A 14,811-nucleotide genomic window follows, 5' to 3' on the forward strand; every position below is an offset into this window, starting at 1 on the left:
ACGTTTCACTGTGGTCATAATGGCTATGCTCTCTTTCGGAAAGACATGGTAAAAGGGAGGGGTGATGGTGTCTGTCTCTATGTGAGTGATCTCAAAGTGAGTGTGAAAGAGGACCTAGTTGATGGAGAGTGTGCTGAGTCTGAAGCAGTATGGGTGGAAATGTACATGGGTGTGCGTAATACAAAGATTATCATTGGAGTTTGTTACAGACCTCCCAGTATTAATGAGGAGATGGAGACTCAACTCCTGGCACAGATAGAAAGGGCTGCAAGGGGTGGGATAGTGATAATAATGGGGGATTTTAACTACTCAGACATTGACTGGAGTATCGGCACTTCTGGAACAGTTAAAGGGCTCAAATGTATAAACCTATTACAAGACAATTTTAAAGTGCAGTTTATTGAGGCCCCCACTAGAAATGATGCTCTGTTGGACCTAGTAATCTCAAACCATGCAGAGCTTATTAATAATGTTAATATAAAAGCACATCTGGGTAGCAGTGACCAAAATATAATTTCATTTAACCACTTTACTACCAGTCACGTAACCTCTACGTCATCAGACTTTGCGGGGTTATACCGGGATGATGCCTCTAGCTAGAGGCATCATCCCGGTACCGTTGTTTGAAGCCGACGGTCGGCTTTCCGTCGGTAATGATCGATGCGGCTCGGGAGCCGCTCGATCGTTACCCGGGGGGGCGGGAGGGGACGTCCCCCCCCTCCCGCCGCCTTCCGCGGCTTTGCTCGGGGCTACCGTCCCACCGGGAGCCCCGAGCACCCAGCCGGCACGTCCGCCGGCTGGATGGAGTCCCGATGAATGCCGGAAACGGCATCGATCGGGTCTCCGATGACGTAACCCGGAGGCGGCGTCCATGACGTCACGTCCGGGTTACTGTGCTGCAAAAGGCGGCAGATTTGAAAAACGGCTGTATGCAAAAATGCCGTTTTCGGCGTTTTGCATACAGGGAAGTGTAGTGGAGGGGTCTAGGGTCTTTTAGACCCTCGATCCCTCCATAAAGAGTACCTGTCACGACATATTGCTGTCACCAGGGATGTTTACATTGCTTGTGACAGCAATAAAAGTGATCAGATTTTTTTTTTTTTAAAAACCTGTAATAAAGTTTAAAAAAAAAGAAAAAATAAATAGGAAAAAAAAAAAAAAAAAAATTTAGCCGTCCCCGTCACCGTTAGCTCGCGCACAAAAAAAAACGTATACGCAAGTCGAGCCGCAAATGAAATCGCTGTTCAAACCACACATGTGAGGTATCGCCGCGATCGCCAGAGCGTGGGCAATAATTAAAAAAAAAGAGCTACACTCTAACTCTAAACTGGTAACCGTTAAATAAATTTAAAGCGTCGCAGATTGAGATCTCTATTGACCGTAGTTTGTCGCCATCCCACGGGGGGGCGCAATTTTAAACCGTAACATGTTTGGTATCTATTTACTCGGCGTGACATCATCTTTCACAATATACAAAAAAAATGGGCTAACTTTACTGTTTAGTATTTTTTAAATGCAGTGAAATGTGATTTTTCAAATTTTTTCCAAAAAAATGGCGTTTTAAAGACCGCTGCGCAAATACCGCGTGACAAAAAATTTTGCAATGACCGACATTTTATTCTCCAGAGTCTTTGCTAAAAAAATATATATAATGTTTGGGGGTTCTAAGTAGTTTTCTAGGAAAAAATACTGGTTTTAACTTGTGAACAAAAAGTGTCCGAAATAGGGCTGGGGCTAAAGTGGTTAATGTTAGCTGTAAGCAAAAAACGCATACAGGAAATACAAAAACAATTAACTTTAAGAGAGCAAATTTTCCAAGGATGAGGGCTGCTCGCCAGGATTTAGACTGGGAGGGAATATTAGCATCGATGAGCACAGAACAGAAATGGGAATTTTTCAAAAAAAATGTATGCAAACTCACTGCAAAGTATATTCCCATGGGCAATACGTTTTAAAGGCCAAAAAAAAACCATATGTGGCTCACAGCTAAAGTTAAAAAAAGCTATAAATAATAAGAAAAAAGCTTTTAAAAAATATAAAAATTAAGAACACTATCATTGTTTAACTGCTATAAAGAATATAACAGAATATTCAAACAGGAAATCAAGAACGCAAAAATTCGAAATGAACGTCAGATTGCAAAAAGATAGTAGGACAAACTCCAGAAAATTCTTCAAATACTGTATATTAATAGTAAAAAGGTCAGGTCTGAGCATGTAGGCCCTTTACAAAATAATCTGGAGTGGGTGACTGGGGACAAAGAGAAGGCAAATTTAATAAATACTTTCTTCAGCTCTGTGTATACAAAGGAGCATGGGGGAGCTCATGACCATAATGAGAATGGTATTGACACAGCCCCAAATGATCCACAATGGCTCAAAAGTGATATGGTCCAGAAATATTTAGACAGAATAAAGGTGGATAAAGCACCTGGACCAGATGGCATCCACCCACGCATCCTAAAAGAATTGGGCGCTGTAATTTCAAATCCTTTGTTTCTAATTTTTATGGACTCGTTAAGGACTGGAATAGTACCACTGGATTGGCGTAGGGCCAATGTGGTACCTATATTTAAAATGGGATCAAAGTCTCTGCCAAGTAATTATAGACCTGTTAGTTTAACTTCTATAGTCGGGAAGATACCAGGGAGTTTAATAAAAGACCACATAGATGAGTTCTTGCTGGAAAAAAATATTTTAAGCAACAGACAGCATGGATTCATGAAATACAGAAGTTTTCAAACAAACCTGATTTATTTTTAAAAGGAGGTAGGTAAAACCTTGGACAAAGGGCTGGCTGTGAATATTATATACCTGGATTTTGCAAAAGTGTTTGACACAGTTCCCCACACATGGCTAATGAGTAAGGTAAAGTCTACAGGCTTGGAAAGATCAGTTTGTAAATGGATAGAAAATTGGCTAAAATATATAATTCAGAGAGTAGTGGTTAATGATGCTTACTCTGAATGGCCTAAGGTTATCAGTGGTGTACCCCAAGGTTCAGTGTTGGGACCCTTACGTTTTAATATCTTTATAAATAATATAGGGTCTGGGATTAAAAGTACCATTTCAGTCTTTGCAGATGACACCAAGTTTGCAGTGGAATAACTTCCTTACAGGATGTCTCCAACTTACAAGCTGACCTCAATGCACTGTTTCATTGGGCAACTATGTGGCAAAGGAGGTTTAATGTTGATAAATGTAAAGTTATGCACTTGGGGGCTAAGAATATGCATGCAGCTTACGTACTAGGGGGATTAGAACTGGGGAAATCCATAGCAGAGAAGGATCTGGGTGTTCTGGTAGATCCTAAGCTTAATAATAGCATGCAATGCCAAGCTGCAGTTTCCAAAGCAAGCAAAGTCCTTTCTTGTATTAGCAGAGGCATGGACTCCAGAGAGACGGATATAATTTTTCCCCTGTACAAATCATTAGTAAGACCTCATCTGGAATATGCAGTTCAGTTTTGGGCACCAGTCCTTAAAAAGGATATCGGGGAACTGGAGAGAGTGCAGAGAAGGGCAACCAAACTTATAAGAGGCATGCAGGAGCTCAGCTATGAGAAAAGATTAGAGGAACTGAACTTATTCTCTCTTGAGAAGAGCAGATTAAGGGGGGATATGATCAACATGTATAAATACATAAGCGGTCCATATAATGAACTTGGTGTTGAGTTATTCACTTTAAGGTCAACACAGAGGACAAGGGGGCACTCTTCACGTCTAGAGGAAAACAGATTTCGTCTCCAAATACAGAAAGGTTTCTTCACCGTAAGAGTTATGGAAATGTGGAAAAGACTCCCTCCAGAGGTGGTTCTGGCTAGCTCACTAGATTGAATTAAAAAAGGCCTGGATTCTTTCCTGGGTCTACATAATACAAATGGGTACTAATATTTAAAGGTAATGTCGATGGAGGGAATGTCCAATTGCCTCTCGGGGGATCAGGAAGGAATTTTTTCCCCTGCTGTGGCAAATTGGATCATGCTTTGCTGGGTTTTTTTGCCTGCCTCTGGATCAACTGCGGGTATAGGGTTGTGTATATGTGATTGTATGGTTGGGTTTTCTTTACTGTTTTTTGTTTTTTTATTGGTTGAGCCAGATGGACTTGTGCCTTTTTTCAAACTGACTAACTATGTAACAAGATACAGCAATAGTAATAAGCAACTCAAGGGATGACAAAATCAGGCTCATCAATAAGCAGAAACAAATCTCCTCCAGGTGAAATGTCCATACACGCCGATCCGACATACAGAGACCACGGTCTGGTGGGAAGAGACGCAGGAAGCCTCCTATCAGTTACAGGTCCTGTGTTGAGCCGCAGAATGGAATGCAGCGTGAGGAGAGGCGTGTGACGTCACCAGGGATCTAGAATCGTCACAACACATTTCTTTGCATGCGCGAAGCTCATTCTGAGCATGCACGCTCCTTTATCAAGTTTACCATCCCTTGTGAGTTGCTAACTACTATTGCTGTATCTTGTTAATAAAGGTATACACTTAGAGGCACTTTTCTGTTTCTTATATATCCTCTCCAGAGTTTACCTCACTTCTCAGAAGAGCTGCCCCCATCTAAGTTTCATACACTTTATCACCACCAGTGGACATTCGGTCTTTTATAGACGATTTTAACTCCTTATGGACTTTCCACTCTGCTATGTATTATTCATCACCAGATAAATGCCTGATTCCCCTGAGCGCCTGATGTATTTGCTTATTTTACTAAATAGCAATGGCAATTGTTTGATACACAGTGCTTTAGCAAAGTAAACGTCATTCAGTTAGGGTTTATACACGGCTCAAAAAAATTAAAGGAACTTTTTAATAAGAGAATAGCATCAAGTCAATTAAACTCCTGGGGCATTGATCTGGTCAGTTAAGTAGCAGAGGGGGTTGTTACTCAGTTTCAGCTGCTTTGGTGTTAATGAAATTAACAATAGGTGCACTAGATCGGCAACAATGGGACGCCCTCCAAAACAGAATGGTTTTACAGGTGGAGGCCACTGAATTATGTTTCCCTTCTTTTCTTTTCTGACTGTTTTTCACTAATTTTTCATTTGACTAAGGTCAGTGTCACAATTGGTAGCATTAGGCGATACCTGGATCCTATAGAGTTTGTACAGGCATTCCAAATCCTCCAGGATGGCACATCAATACGTGCCATTACCAGAAGGTTTGCTGTGTCTCCCAGCACAGTCTCAAAAGCATGAAGGAGATTCCAGGAGACAGACAGTTACTCTAGGAGAGCTGGACAGGGCCAAAGAAGGTTCTTAACCAATCAGCAGGGCTAGTATCTGCTCATTTGTGCAAGGAGGAACAGAATGAGCACTACCAGAGCCCTACAAAATGACCTCCAGCAGGCCACTGGTGTGAATGTCTCTGACCAAAGAATCAGAAACAGACTTAATAAGGGTGACCAGAGGGCCCAACATCCTCTAGTGGGTCCTGTGCTGCACTGCCTGGCACCATGGAGCTCAATTGGCATTTGCCATTGAACACCAGAATTGGCAGGTCTTCCAATGGCGCCCTGTGCTTTTCACAGATGAGAGCAGGTTCACCCTGAGCACGTGACAGGAATGAAAGGGTCTGGAGAAGCCGTGGAGAAAATTATGCTGCCTGTAACATTGTTCAACATTACCAGTTTAGTGGTGGGTCAGTGATTGTCTGGGGAGGCATATCCACGGAGGGACGCAAAGACCTCTACAGGCTAGACAATGGCACTGCCATTAGGTATTGGGATAAAATCTTTGGACCCATTGTCAGAGCCTACCCTGGTGCAGTGGGTCCTGGGTTCCTCCTGGTGCACAACAATGCCTGGCCTCATGTGGCGAGAGTATGCAGCTAGTTTCTAGAAGATGAAGGAATTGATACCATTAAATGGCCCCCACACTCGCCTGACCTAAATCCAATAGAACACCTCTGGGACATTATATTTCGGTCCATCTGACGCCACCAGGTTGCACCTCAGTCTGTTCAGGAGCTCAGTGATGCCCCGGTCTAGATCTAGGAGGAAATACCCCAGGACACCATCCGTCGTCTCAAAAGGAGCATGCCAGACATTGTCAGGCATGCATACAAGGGCTTGGGGGCCACACAACTACTGAGTACCATGTTGAGTTGCTGCAATGAAATTTCAGCAAAATGGACTAGCCTGCTACATCATTTTTTCACTTTGATTTTTGAGATGTCTTTGAATTCAGCCCTCTGTAGGTTGATTATTTTAATTTTGCTTTTGTGACAAAAAATCAGTCTGACCACAAATCAACAACATCGCCTTTGATACAATAGAATTTTTTTTATTCATACCATTACTGTGTAGCACTGCACAGATGACTTTGATCTCTGGTTTGCATCATATCGAAAGAATTTGATGTTTAAATGAAAAGTGAAGGTTGCAGTTTAATTGCTAAATTTTCTCCCTTTTAGTAACCACCTGCCACACTCACCATACAATGATTTAAAAAAGCAAAAAAACTAAAATAAGTTTATTGTTACCTCGTTAAACTCTGGATTTAGCGTTTTCTTCTTCACAGCAGTTTTATGTTTTGATTTCTTGTCTTCATCTGGTTTCAAGTATCTGAAAATACAGATGACAAAAGGCAACACATTAATTAGTTATTGGCTATACACTAATGAGGGTGAAAGTTTTGCACCAATTAAAAGTTTACTTGCTAACACCTCCCAGCAGATGTGTCATGGGTTGATAAAACATTCACACAATGTGTCCTGTAATGAACCTGTAAAAAAAAAAACTTCCTTTATGGGAGGCTTGGAGGACAAATGCAGGGCGATTTCCATTAGAGATAGGAAAGACGTAGATGCTGAAAATGCTCACTCAAAACAGCGAGAGGATTAACTTTATTTATCCAATCGTGAGCAGCTGAAATACAACATAAAAAACCCCCCAAAAAATGTAATTTGCCTTTCACTTGATTGGATAATTGAAGTGAGTCGCCATTATTTTTTGTGTCAACATTCTCAAAACCCTAAAAGGGTTGTAACCACTTCCGCCCCGCCCACCGCACATTTACTGCGGCAGTCAGGCGCTCCTGGGCAAAGTGACGTAGTACTATGTCGCTTGCTCAGGAGACTCTAGGGGGCAAGCGCGCGCTGCCAGCGGCACGCTCCCGGCCCCGCTCGTTAGCTGGGGAGCCAGTGCCTGTGACAGGCGGCTCCGATGGCCGCCGGCCAGTGGTGGGATTCAGCCAGTTCGCACCGGTTCCATAGAACCGGTTACTAACTTTCTGCAAGTTCGCAGAACCGGCTGAATCCCTCTGCGCGTCTAAGGACGCGTAGTACAATTGAATGTCCCGCGCTCGGACCGCGCAGCCGCAGAGCGGAGCAGTGCGCCCGACCCGCCCATTCTGTGACAATAGCGAATGAGAATTCGCTATTGTCACATGGATCCTCCTCCTGGCCGATCAGGGAGCGGGTCCTCCCGCTTCCTGATTGGCCGAAAGGCAAACACCGTGCCATTGGACGAGGAGGAGGCGCCACGGGAGGACTGAGGACTTGGAGACGCGGGGAGCCGGGGACTGAAGAGAAGCTGCGAGACCGTCCGTGAGGTAAGTGCATGGGTCTCGCGGGGGGATCGCTGGCACTCTGCAATTGGGGGCAATGCTGTGGATGGCACTCTGCAATGATTGGGGGCAATGCTGTGGCTGGCACTCTGCAATTGGGGGCAATGCTGTGGCTGGCACTCTGCAATGATTGGGGGCAATGCTGTGGCTGGCACTCTGCAATTGGGGGCAATGCTGTGGCTGGCACTCTGCAATTGGGGGCAATGCTGTGGCTGGCACTCTGCAATGATTGGGGGCAATGCTGTGGCTGGCACTCTGCAATCATTGGGGGCAATGCTGTGGCTGGCACTCTGCAATCATTAGGGGCAATGCTGTGGCTGGCACTCTGCAATCATTGGGGGCAATGCTGTGGCTGGCACTCTGCAATCATTGGGGGCAATGCTGTGGCTGGCACTCTGCAATGATTGGGGGCAATGCTGTGGCTGGCACTCTGCAATGATTGGGGGCAATGCTGTGGCTGGCAGTCTGCAATGATTGGGGGCAATGCTGTGGCTGGCAGTCTGCAATGATTGGGGGCAATGCTGTGGCTGGCACTCTGCAATCATTAGGGGCAATGCTGTGGCTGGCACTCTGCAATCATTGGGGGCAATGCTGTGGCTGGCACTCTGCAATCATTAGGGGCAATGCTGTGGATGGCACTCTGCAATCATTGGGGGCAATGCTGTGGCTGGCACTCTGAAATCATTGGGGGCAATGCTGTGGCACTCTGCAATTATTGGAGGCAATGCTGTGGTCACTGTGCATTGAAAGGGGGCACGCTGGTCTCTCTGCATTGAAAGGGGGGCACGCTGGTCACTGTGCATTGAAAGGGGGGCACACAGCGCTGGTCACTGTGCATTGAAAGGGAGCACGCTGGTCTCTCTGCATTGAAAGGGGGGCATGCTGGTCACTGTGCATTGAAAGGGGGCACGCTGGTCTCTCTGCATTGAAAGGGGGGCACGCTGGTCACTGTGCATTGAAAGGGGGGCATGCTGTCACTGTGCATTGAAAGGGGGGCACGCTGGTCACTGTGCATTGAAAGGGGGGCATGCTGGTCACTGTGCATTGAAAGGGGGGCACTCTGGTCACTGTGCATTGAAACGGGGGCACGCTGGTCACTGTGCATTTAAAGGGGGCACGCTGGTCACTGTGCATTTAAAGGGGGGCACGCTGGTCACTGTGCATTTAAAGGGGGCACGCTGGTCACTGTGCATTTAAAGGGGGCACGCTGGTCACTGTGCATTGAAAGGGGGCACGCTGGTCACTGTGCATTAAAAGGGGGCACGCTGGTCACTGTGCATTGAAAGGGGGCACGCTTGTCACTGTGCATTGAAAGGGGGCACGCTGGTCATTCTGCTGGGAAAGTCAGAACTGGTTACTAAAATTTTTGAATCCCACCACTGCCGCCGGCCACTCACGATCTTCCGCAGCATTGGGGGCAATGCTGTGGCACTCTGCAATTATTGGAGGCAATGCTGTGGTCACTGTGCATTGAAAGGGGGCACGCTGGTCTCTCTGCATTGAAAGGGGGGCACGCTGGTCACTGTGCATTGAAAGGGGGGCACACAGCGCTGGTCACTGTGCATTGAAAGGGAGCACGCTGGTCTCTCTGCATTGAAAGGGGGGCATGCTGGTCACTGTGCATTGAAAGGGGGCACGCTGGTCTCTCTGCATTGAAAGGGGGGCACGCTGGTCACTGTGCATTGAAAGGGGGGCATGCTGTCACTGTGCATTGAAAGGGGGGCATGCTGGTCACTGTGCATTGAAAGGGGGGCACCCTGGTCACTGTTAATTGAAACGGGGGCACGCTGGTCACTGTGCATTTAAAGGGGGCACGCTGGTCACTGTGCATTTAAAGGGGGGCACGCTGGTCACTGTGCATTTAAAGGGGGCACGCTGGTCACTGTGCATTGAAAGGGGGCACGCTGGTCACTGTGCATTGAAAGGGGGCACGCTGGTCACTGTGCATTAAAAGGGGGCACGCTGGTCACTGTGCATTGAAAGGGGGCACGCTTGTCACTGTGCATTGAAAGGGGGCACGCTGGTCATTCTGCTGGGAAAGTCAGAACTGGTTATTAAAATTTTTGAATCCCACCACTGCCGCCGGCCACTCACGATCTTCCGCAGCTGAGAGAGAAAGACAGACGGCTGATACAAACACAACCGTCTGTCATTCTCCCTGAAGTGATCACAGTGGATATGTGATCCTGCTATATAGGATTGCATGTCTCTGTGATTACTTCAAAAGCCACGCCCCCTGACAGTTAGAATCACGCCCCTAGGGACACATTTAACCTCTTGATCACCAGTGCAGTTAACCCCTTCCCTGCCTGTGTCATTTTTACAGTAACAGTGCATATTTTTAGCACTGATTACTGTAGTAATGACACTGATGCCCCCAAACGTGTCAAAAATGTCAGTTAGGGGTCCGATCTGTCTGCCGCAATGTCGCAGTCCCGCAAAAAAAATCGCAGATCGCTGCCATTACTAGTAAAAAACAAAAAAACAATAAAAATGAGTTAGTAAACGTAATAACTTTTGCGCAAACCTATCGAAATATGCTTATTGCGATTTTTTTTTACCAAAAATATGTAGCAGAAAACAAATTGTCCTAAATTGTTAAAAAATTTTGATTTTTACAATTTTTTTTGAGAATTTCATATAAAAAAATGTGAAAAATATTGTTATTTTTTCTAAATTGTCGCTCTTTTTTTGTTTATAGCGCAAAACATATAAATCGCACAGGTGATCAAATACCACCAAAAGAAAGCTCTATTTGTGGGGAAAAAAAGGACATCAATTTCGTTTGGGTACAATATTGCACGACTGCGCAATTGTCCGTTAAAGTCATGCAGTGCCGAATTGCAAAATAGGACCTGGTCATTGAGCAGCCAAATCCTCCGGGGCTAAAGTGGTTAAAGGCAGAAGGTTTTTTTCTTTATCTTAATACATTTTTGTATTAATATAAAAAGCCTTCTGCCCCCCCTAACACTTACTTGAGCCAATCTCTATCCAGCGATGTGCATGACTGCCTCGGCCTCCCCCTCCTGATTGGCTGAGACACAGCAGGGGTGCCATTGACTCCCGCTGCTGTCAAAGTCAGTAAGCTAAACAGGAGAGAGGGTATGGGGGGGGGACAAACCACAGTTCCATGTCTGCAAGGACACAGGGAGCTCTGGCTCGGCTTGGGTGCCTCTACAGCAAGCAACTTTTTTCCTTTTGGGATAAATATTTTACATGAATAAATAAAAGCTGATCATATTAAGCATCCCTGTCAGTGTTAAATGGTTTGTGTCACCCCTTTAAATGTGAGATCTGCAAGACAGCTTGTTCTTTTGAAAAACAACAGACTTACTGACCAGATCACAAGGTGAAAATAAAAGAAAGAAAGCCTAAAAAAGGAAACCAATGCAGCCATCGCATCTAAGAATTGGTTAGCTGCAATATGATAAATGTTTGCTTTCGGGTTCAATACTGCATTCAGCTTTAAAAAAAAAATCAAGCCAAAAAAGTTATCCAATCTGTAGGAACACAAACAGAAATAAAACTCTGACAGGGGTTAAAGCCTTTTCCTACTCTTCTAAAGAAAATCATTTTTACTTCTGTCTGTTGGAGAGGTCCCTTCTTTTAAATGTTGTCAGCAGGACAGAAGCCAGGGAAAAAATGGATTTTTGTAAAATCTTACCGTAAAATCCTTTTCTCTTAGCTCATTGACAGACGTAGTCCTCGGTGATACAGCACCTTCGGGTTATGTTGCCTCCACAGGAGCAGGACTAGACAGGAAATTAAAAAGCTCTGGCCACACCCTAGGGGCAGTCCCAGAGGGTATATCCTCTCTCTCTCTGCCTCAGCAAATCAGTTATGTGAAAAAGCAGTCTTTAGAGATTTTAACCCAACCCAACTCAAAAAACAGAGGGGCGGGGACTACGTCTGTCAATGAGCTAAGAGAAAAGGATTTTACGGTAAGATTTTACAAAAATCCATTTTTCTCTAGCGCTCATTGACAGACGTAGTCCTCGGTGATACAGCACCTTCGGGACGTCCCAGAGCAGTATCACAAATGAGGGGTGGGAAAATGAAAATCAAATCCCAATCTAGAAGGCCCAACCGGTGCCAACTAGAAGTTTAAAATGCTAATCCTTAATGATGAGACTCAACAAAATAGAGAAAATTTTTTTTTTTTTTTTTTCAAACAGAAAAAACCCTCGAGGTAGACCACCGGTCTCCTCAAATTGCGGCCTGCAAAACCTTGCGGCCAAATGAGGCATCCGCCGATGCCGTCCCATCAATTTTATAGAATTTTGTAAAGGTATGTACCGACGACCAGGTGGCCGCCTTACATACCTGGACCACTGACGCCTGATGGCGAAAGGCCCAGGAAGTACTGAGCGCTCAAGTAGAGTGCGCCCTAACAGGGAACGGAGGACTCTGACCCTTAATAGAATAAGCCTGTACCACCGTTTGTCTAATCCATTTGGCAATGGTCGCGGCAGATGCAGGCAAACCCTTTCTGGGGCCATCCGTGATCACAAAAAGTGAATCCGTCTTACGGAATGATTCCGTAGCTTTCAGGTATACCCTGATTGCCCGAACCACATCTAAGGAATGCAACGCATGTTCCCGATGATGCTTGGGCTGAGGACACAAGGAAGGTAGTACAATATCTTCATTCAGATGAAAATCTGAAACCACCTTAGGAAGAAAAGATGGCTTAGGATGAAGTACTACCTTATCCCTATGAATCACTAGGTATGGGGACTGGCATGATAATGCAGCCAGTTCTGACACCCTGCGAGCAGAAGTAATAGCCACCAAGAAGGCCACCTTCTGGGATAAAGTAAGCAAGGGAATCTCCCTGATGTTTTCAAAGGGAGGTTTCTGTAGAACCGACAAAACCAAATTAAGATCCCAGGGCGGTAAGGGCGCGCGGACTGGTGGAGCCAGGTGCCGCACCCCCTGGATGAAATTCCGCACCAAGGACTTGGTAGCTAAAGGCTTCTTAAAGAAGATTGCTAATGCTGAAACTTGACCCTTGATGGTGCTCAAGGCTAGCTTCTGCTCAACCCCTTGTTGCAAAAAGGCCAATATTCGAGTCACCGAATAGGTACGTGGAGGAAATCCTAAAGATTCGCACCACGCAATATAAGTCTTCCATGTGTGATAATAGACCTTGCTGGAAGTCGCTTTCCTTGCTTTAATAAGGGTAGGAATGACTGAAGTAGACAAACCTCTGTCCTTCAGTACTTGGGTCTCAATGGCCAGGCCATTAAAACCAGCGACTGTAAAGCATGATGGTAAATTGGTCCTTGAGACCACAGACACTCCCTGAGACGAAGTTCCCACGGAACGTCTGCGACTAGCATGTCCAAGTTGGCCAGGCCGGCTTGAGGAGGCCAGCCTAGAATTTCTAGGACCACTGGCGCTGATAGAATCTGAACCAGGCGTCCCTAGAGGTATCTGGCCCCGACCATCCGAGAAAGTCTGGTCGTTTTCTGTTCCCACACATTTATCAGATACCTGATTGTTATCAGGAAGGGTGATCTTTTCTGGTTGAACCTCAGGGACCGAAGTCACCCGACTAGAGGCTACTTGGCCTATCTGGTCAACCAGATCCGATTCCTGTGAGGTATAGGGACTAATCTTAGGAAAAGGTAAAGGAAAAGATCTATTCAGGGAACGGTAACTACCGCTTCCTGTAGTACTTAAATGTCGGAAGGGAAGAATCGCACCGGTAGTAGTGGTTGATGCTCGATCTAATGTCCTGAATACCGGTGAAAACGTCCCCCCACCCTGAAACCGGGTGGGGGCGCACCTTCAGGCTGTGTACTCCTTTGCTTCGGGTTTGGCTGGGTTGGTCCTCTGCTTGTCCGACCAGCCCTTCTTGAACCCTCCTGGAGGAGTCTTGCCTTTCCCGCTTGTACCAGCCGGGCGCCCTTTATGGGCGGTAAAGAAAGGTCCTCGCTTGTTGCGAGGTCCCTTAGCTTTAGCAGCCTGTGGCAAAAAAGTGCTCTTGCCCCCAGTGGCATCCTTAATGATTTCATCTAGGTTGGCCCCAAATAGACGATTCCCCTGAAAAGGGAGATTTGTCAAGGTCTTTTTGGAACCTAGGTCAGCTGACCAGCATTTTAACCACAGCACACGTCTGAGGATGACCGCTGACATAGATGCATGCCCTAATAAGGGAGTAGTGTCCAAGGCTGCGTCACAGATAAACTGTAGCCCTTGTATAATCTGTTCCATCAAATCAGATGTCTCCTGGGGAATATCTTTTCCCCTAAGGTCTTGGCGTACCATTCTCGCCCATTCCGTAAGTGTCTGGGAAACTAGACCAATAACAATTACTGGTCTAAATGCTGACCCTATCAGAGAGAAGATGGTGCGGGACTCTGCTTCCATCTTTCGATCCACCGGATCCTTAAAGGACGAAGTGTCCTCCACTGGGATAACCGTGGCTTTATTCAGCCTGGAAATAGGTGGATCCACCACTGGTGGTACCGTCCATTTCTTAATGATGGATTCCTCAAACGGATAGCGTCTAGCAATACGCTTGGAAATAGTAAAGGTACGTTTAGAATGCTCCCATTCTCCTTTAATCTGATTACCGAAACACTTGGGTACAGGAAAAACCTTCACCGTTTTGATGGGCTTATTAGTACCAAAAGGAATCTCTGTTTCAGTTGCCTCTGCCGGTAAAGCCTCAAGTTTTAAGGTTTCCTGCACTGCCACAACTAGTGCGTCCACCAATGCTTCTTCCTGAATTATAGCGGGAGAAGAAACGTCCTCCTCACTGTCTGAGGGGGCTTTACCTGAGACAACAGCCCTTGCAGAGGAACCTGCAACTGCAGTGACCTATCTCTGAATCTGAGTCAGAGGTGTCAGATAGTATAGGGGTAGGCGGGGGTCGCTTCCTTGACCCCCGTCCCTGACAGGCCGCCTCCACCCGAGCCACCATAGACTCCAAAATTGCTGTAAATGACTCTACACTCTGTGCACCGGCGGGTCCCGTGGCCCCCTCGAGGGAAACAGGTGGGGGGATATGTGTGGCAGGGTCCATGATAATTCCAGTCACTTCCTGGATAATATAATTCAAAAAAAAAAACTTTTTTTTTTTTTTTTTTTTTTTTTTCAGACCCCCAGCGCCACAAAAAGCCCCTTAGTGTTACCTGCTAGGGATCCCTATCGATCGAGAGAGAGAGAGATAGACCCCCAGGCTCACCACTTGATGCTCAGAGTTTAACTGCAACAGGTTACAGCGCTG

At 45.9% G+C, this 14,811-nt stretch overlaps 1 protein-coding gene across 1 annotated transcript in view; it reads right to left on the reverse strand.

The window, feature by feature from the left end:
* DOC2B (double C2 domain beta) overlaps positions 1-14,811 on the reverse strand; it is an 824,733-nt gene that overhangs the window by 13,858 nt on the left and 796,064 nt on the right. The window contains exon 8 of the mRNA XM_082245573.1: positions 6,490-6,571. Coding sequence (XP_082101699.1) covers positions 6,490-6,571 — 82 coding nt within the window. The remainder of the gene's footprint in view (positions 1-6,489; positions 6,572-14,811) is intronic.

Source organism: Pelophylax lessonae (assembly GCF_965119305.1).
Source record: "Pelophylax lessonae genome assembly, chromosome: 2".
NCBI lineage: Eukaryota > Metazoa > Chordata > Amphibia > Anura > Ranidae > Pelophylax > Pelophylax lessonae.